Genomic DNA, 6,956 nt, shown 5'->3' on the forward strand with positions numbered 1-6,956 from the left:
TTTTAACTTGACATTTCTTCATTCTGGCTGGACCTATGTATTTCTAGGTCTACAGCCAGACTGAGGAAGTCAATGGGGCTCCCGTAATGACGGGAGCGTTGCTAGGAGACGTCAGTAAATAGTCACTGTCCAGGGTGCTGAAAGAGTTAAGCGATCGGCAGTAACTGTTTCTGCACCCGGGACAGTGACTACCGATCCCAATATACATGTATCTGTAAAAAAAAATGAAGTTCGTACTTACCGAGAACTCCCTGCTTCTGTCTCCAGTCCGGCCTCCCAGGATGACGTTTCAGTGTAAGTGACGGCTGCAGCCAATCACAGGCCAAGCACAGGCTGCAGCGGTCACATGGACTGCCGCGTCATCCAGGGAGGTCGGGCTGGATGCCGAAGGAGGGACGCGTCATAAAGACAACGGGCGGTAAGTATGAATTTCTTTTACTATCACTAGGGAAAGTGCTGTCCCTTCTCTCTATCCTGCACTGATAGGGAGAAGGGAAGCACTTTTCCCGCAGTCCGCAGCAGCTAGTCCGCATCAATTTTCTGCACATTTTGTGCAGATCCGCAGCCGTAATCCGCAACCCGGATTAGGTGCGGCATTGATGCGGACAGTTGCGGAGGAATTCCGCCATGTGTGGTCATGCCCTTACACTGAGCTGTTTTGCTGCTGAATAGCCCCTCTCTGTTCTGCTGCCATTCTTTGTTCTTTCATGCTGGCTATGTAATAGAACATGCACATCATATAAATGTAATATACTACTGATGTATCTCTGCATTTCTGTAGCTCAACAGTGTCGCCCATTACCCAAATTTTTGGATATAATATATTATATACGTGTGATCTGGTTGTCTTTTCTACACTGTGGAATTCATCTCTGTTTTTAATTCATGTTATATTTTTTAATATGTATTTAATAAAGATATTTTTGTTTTAAAATATTTTGGTGTGTCAGACTCCGAAGTTTAGGTTTGTCATTTATTCAGCGGGTTCACCGTTATTACCATGCCTTATTCCCCATAAACTATTATGTATTAGGTCATAGTTGTGACCTGAATAAATGTATCCGGGGGATAACCTTTGTGGTGTTCTTCATATAGGTTTACTACACTGCAGTAATCGGCAGCCCCTTCTCTCTATCAGTGCAGGATTTACGCCTGAAAAGACGGCTCCAATACGTCGGCAAACATCTGCCCATTGCTTTCAATGGGTTTGCCGACGTACTGTGCCGACGACCTTTAATTTTACGCGTCGCTGTCAAAAGACGGCGCGCAAGATAACAGCCTCGTCAAAGAAGTGCAGGACACTTCTTGGGACATAATTTGAGCCGTTTTTCATTTAATCCAATGAAGAACAGCTCCAAATTACGCCCGTAATTGACGCCTCGCAAAACGCGAGTACGAGCAATTACGTCTGAAATGCAGAAGCTGTTGTCTCCTGAAAACAGCTCCGTAATTTCAGCCGTAATTGACGATATCGTGTGCACATACTCTTAGAGTGCGTCCACTCAAGATGGAAAATTCCACAGCAAAAAACGCAAGTTAGACGTGTGGATTTTGTGGGGGTGGATTTTGTGGGGGATTTCACCCTTCTCATAGAAAGAAGCGAAATCCGCAATAAATATCCGCAATACAAAGTGAAACGCTGCAGTTAAAAATCTGCACCGCAGGTTGATTTTCATGCGTAAATTTTACACTGGGAATGGATGAGGTTTGTTAAAATGGAATCACCTATGTGGGCATTCATATTTACCGGGGTAAAAACATTTCATTCACATAAACTTTTACTTTACACTGAAGATCTACAGGCAAATAAGTGATACCCGGAGATATACAGCGGTCATTATTATGGGACCAAAAACGAAAAGTCCAGCAAGTCAGCTATGGTGATTCTAGGGGTATGTGTCTGATACTGGTATTTAGGGCAAGGCTTATGCAAATCTGCCACAGTGTACCTTACACACAATGGGGGAGAACTGGTGCAAAGAGAACGTTTAGTAGTTGCCCATAGCAACCAACCAGATTGTTGCTTTTTCTTTTCAAAAGGCATCAGCAAAATGAAAGGCAGAAGCTGATTGGATGGGCAACTGCTCCACTTTTCCTTTGATAAGTCTCTCTACATTCCCCATATAACAGTGCACCTCAAGCTCTTGCACTACAAGTCCCAGCATGCTCTTCTCTCAAGCTGCCGTCTAACTACAAATACCTGTGAAGCTACCATGCCCTATCTATAATAGAACCTCCGTAAATAATATCCTCGTCTACATAGGGAGATAATATTACATATAACAGCATCACATCCCGCTCATGTTACATCCTTAGCACCGTGATAATATAATGTACAATCAATGCACGTTACCTCACTGTACGCAGCCATGTTCAGGAAGTGAATGTAAAAACTACAATTCCCAGCATGCAGCGGAGGCCACGTATATCCCGTGATCCTCCACACAAAGGGTGTTCATCGCTGTACGTCAGTGCGGAGCAGATTCTGACACTCCCAGAAATTCCCCGGCAGCTGGAGCGCTGCAGGCTGCAGTCACCAGGCGTACATAACAGTGGTTTACAAGCTGTGTCTCTCCAGCTGCGGCTGTCAGGGCATGCTGGGAGTTGTAGTTTGATAGACAAAGGTTGCAAACTACTGTACTACACAATAGGAAACATTAATAAGCACAGCTGTCTCCTTCTTCTGAACAAAGATAACATTGTAACAATATTAAGAATAAAGTATCCTCATTATATAAAGTAGTCACTTCATGGTGTAATATAAATTGCAAGCATGAAATAATCCACAGCCACATGGCTATATACCTACAGAATCCAGATACTATGGAGAAATGGAGTTTTTTGAAAACGCGCCAAAAACCGTCCGAAAATGACTCCCATTGATTTCAATGGGAGGCGGAGGCGTTTTTTCCCGCACGCGGGAAAAAGAAGGGACATGCCCTATGTTTGGGCGTTTACGCCTCTAACCTCCCATTGACATCAATAGGAGGCAGAGAAAGCGTATTTTGCGGCGTTTTATGCCCGCAGTGCTCAATGACCACAGGCGAGAGACGCTGTGAAAATCAGCGTGCAGGCAGAGGAAAATCTGCCTCAAAATTCCAAACGTTTGAGGCAGATTTTCCTCCTGCAAAAATCTAGTGACCAGCCTATTTTTTAAGTTGATCGTTGAATTTTAACCCCTTTAGGACGCAGCCTGTTTTGGCCTTGTGGACACAGATGATTTTTTCAAATCTGACGTGTCACTTTATGTGGTAATAACTCCGGAACGCTTTTACTTATCCAAGCGATTCTGAGATTGTTTTCTGGTGACACATTGTACTTTATGTTAGTGAAAAAATTTGGTCGATAAATTCAATATTTATTTGTGAAAAACTTCAAATTTTAGCAAAAATTTGCAAAAATTAGCATTTTTCTAAATGTAAATGTATTTGCTTGTAAAACAGATAGTAAGGCCTCATGCACACGACCGTAGCCGTGTGCACGGCCGTGATTTTCGGGTCGGCCGGCTGCGGACTGTCAGCGGACTGTCAGCCGCAGGCCGCCCGCAAATTGTGGGACATGCACATGGCCGCGGCCATTGTTTTCAATGAGCCCGGACCGCAGAACCGGGCCGTAATAAGACATGCCCGTTCTTTCTGCGGTCCGGGCTACCGGGCCGTGCACGGACCGCAAAAACTACGGTCGTGTGCACGGCCCCATAGAAAAGAATGGGGCCGCAATTCTCCCGTGGATTTTCGGGGGAATTGCGGCCGCAAAAACACGGTCGTGTGCATGAGGCCTAATACCACACAAAATAGTTACTAGTTAACATCCCCCATATGTCTACTTTATGTTTGCATCATTTTTTTTCACGTACTTTTATTTTTCTAGGACGTAACAAGGCTTCAAACTTTAGCAGCAATTTCTCATATTTTCAATAAAATTTCAATAGGCCATTTTTTCACGGACCAGTTCAGTTCTGAAGTGGCTTTCAGGGCCTTATGTACTAGATAGACCCCATAGAGCACTCCATATTGAAAACTGCACCCCTCAGAGTATTCAAAACCGCATTCAGAAAGTATTTTAACCCTTTAGGCGTTTCACAGGAATTAAGGCAAAGTAGAGGTGAAATTTACAAATTTCATTTTTTTTGCCGAAATTCATTTGTAATAAAAAAAAATCTGTAACACAGAAGCTTTTACCAGAGAAACACAACTCAATATTTATTGCCCAGATTCTGCAGATTTTAGAAATATCCAAAATGTGGCCCTAGTGTCCTAATGGACTGAAACACAGGCCTCAGAAGCAAAGGAGCAGCTAGTGTATTTTGGGGCCTCCATTTTTTAGGAATATATTTTAGGCACCATGTCAGGTTTGAGGAGGTCTTGTGGTACAGTCGAAACCCCCAAAAAGTGACCTCATTTTGGAAACTACACCCAGGGCCGCACCTACCATGAGGTAAGTTGAGCCTCTGGCTTCAGGCGGCATACTGCAGGGTCTTAGAGGGGGCGGCATTACAGAGCTGCTGGCCGACGTTTCCACCACTTATTAGCAACTGCAAGATGTGCTGCCTCCTTAAGAGAATATCGCTCCTGTGCCGCCTTAATAACCCCCCCACTAACTTCCCCCTCTGCTCTCCACTCTCCTGTCCTTGTTGTAATGTGATCCTGCTCAGTGTCTGGACAGAGCAGGGGGCAGTGTGTCTGCACTGCACTTCTGACCGCATGAAGAGGCTCAGGGGAAATCCTGCCATGGACTCTCCACCTCTTCCTGATGTTCTCTGAAGTCTACAAAAGGTATGTGTAGTGTGTACTGTATGTGTGTGTGTGTGTGTGTGTGTGTATATATATATATATGTGTGTGTATATATATATATATATATAGTCCAATGGTAGATGAACACAGCACTCCAATGGTTTCCAAAAAATCAGGCCATGTGCTCGTTACCTGGGGGTGAATCAATTCCCCAAGAGAATAGAGAGAAATATAGACCACAGCAACGGCACCAGGATTTCAGAGTAGATGAAAGCAAAAAGTGGATTTATTCACCTCAGTAAAGCAACGTTTCGGTTCAACAGGAACCTTTCTCAAGCCATGGCTTGAGAAAGGTTCCTGTTGAACCGAAACGTTGCTTTACTGAGGTGAATAAATCCACTTTTTGCTTTCATCTACTCTGAAGTCCTGGTGCCGTTGCTGTGGTCTATATTTTTCTCTCTCTCTCTCTCTCTCTCTATATATATATATATATATATATATATATATATATATATATATATATATATACACACACGCGCACACACACACGAGTATGTAATGTATGTACTTGATGTGTAATGTTCGTGAAAACCTCGGTAACAGTGATCACAATATAGTTACATTTTACCTATACTGTAAAAAACAAACGCAGGCTGGGAGGGCAAAAACATTTAATTTTAAGAAAGCCAATTTCCCCAGGATGAGGGCTGCAATTCAGGATATGGACTGGGAAGAACTACCGTAATGTCAAATAATGGAACAAATGATAAATGGGAGATTTTCAAATCTACTTTGAGTTATTATAGTGCAAAATTTATTCCTACAGGTAATAAGTATAAACGACTCAAATTAAACCCCACATGGCTTACACCTTCTGTGAAAGGGGCAATACATGACAAAAAAAGGGCATTTAAAAAATACAAATCTGAGGGTACAGCTGTAGCCTTTGTAAAATATAAAGAGCTTAATAAAATCTGTAAAAATGTAATAAAATTAGCAAAAATACAAAATGAAAGGCAGGTGGCCAAGGATAGTAAAACAAATCCTAAAAAATTCTTCAAGCATATAAATGCAAAAAAGCCAAGGTCTGAACATGTGGGACCCCTAGATAATGGTAATGGGGAGTTGATCACAGGGGATCAAGAGAAGGCAGAGTTACTAAATGGGTTCTTTAGCTCTGTATATACAACTGAAGAAAGAGCAGCTGATGTAGCCGGTGCCAGTGCTGTTAATATATCAGTTGATATACTGAATTGGATGAATGTAGATATGGTCCAAGCTAAATTAAATAAAATAAATGTGCACAAGGCCCCGGGACCAGATGGGTTACACCCTAGAATTCTTAAAGAGCTTAGTTCAGTTATTTCTGTCCCCCTTTTCATAATATTCAGAGAATCTCTAGTGACTGGTATAGTGCCAAGGGACTGGCGCAGCGCAAATGTGGTGCCTATTTTCAAAAAGGGCTCTAGGTCTTCCCCGGGTAATTATAGACCAGTAAGCTTAACATCCATCGTGGGGAAAATGTTTGAGGGGCTATTGAGGGACTATATACAGGATTATGTGACAATAAATAGCATTATAAGTGACAGCCAGCACGGTTTTACTAAGGACAGAAGTTGTCAAACTAACCTAATCTGTTTTTATGAAGAGGTGAGCAGAAGTCTAGACAGAGGGGCCGCTGTGGATATAGTGTTTTTGGACTTTGCAAAGGCATTTGACACTGTCCCCCATAGACGCCTAATGGGTAAATTAAGGACTATAGGTTTAGAAAATATAGTTTGTAATTAGATTGAGAATTGGCTCAAGGACCGTATCCAGAGAGTTGTGGTCAATGATTCCTTCTCTGAATGGTCACCGGTTATAAGTGGTGTACCCCAGGGTTCAGTGCTGGGACCACTATTATTCAACTTATTTATTAATGATATAGAGGATGGGATTAATAGCACTATTTCTATTTTTGCAGATGACACCAAGCTATGTAATATAGTTCAGACTATGGAAGATGTTTGTGAATTGCAGGCAGATTTAAACAAACTAAGTGTTTGGGCGTCCACTTGGCAAATGAAGTTTAATGTAGATAAATGTAAAGTTATGCATCTGGGTACCAACAACCTGCATGCATCATATGTCCTAGGGGGCGCTACACTGGCGGATTCACTTGTTGAGAAGGATCTGGGTGTTCTTGTAAATCATAAACTCAATAACAGCATGCAGTGTCAATC

The 6,956-nt window shown here is 42.5% G+C and overlaps 1 protein-coding gene across 1 annotated transcript in view; it reads right to left on the reverse strand.

Annotated features, from left to right (window-relative positions):
• The window catches only part of ALKBH8 (alkB homolog 8, tRNA methyltransferase), a 64,310-nt gene extending 61,848 nt beyond the window's left edge, over positions 1-2,462 (reverse strand). Inside the window, exon 1 of the mRNA XM_075849980.1 lies at positions 2,354-2,462. Coding sequence (XP_075706095.1) covers positions 2,354-2,371 — 18 coding nt within the window. The 5' untranslated portion in view covers positions 2,372-2,462. The remainder of the gene's footprint in view (positions 1-2,353) is intronic.
• Positions 2,463-6,956: the final 4,494 nt, after the last annotated feature.

This window comes from Rhinoderma darwinii, chromosome 2, assembly GCF_050947455.1.
Source record: "Rhinoderma darwinii isolate aRhiDar2 chromosome 2, aRhiDar2.hap1, whole genome shotgun sequence".
Lineage (NCBI taxonomy): Eukaryota > Metazoa > Chordata > Amphibia > Anura > Rhinodermatidae > Rhinoderma > Rhinoderma darwinii.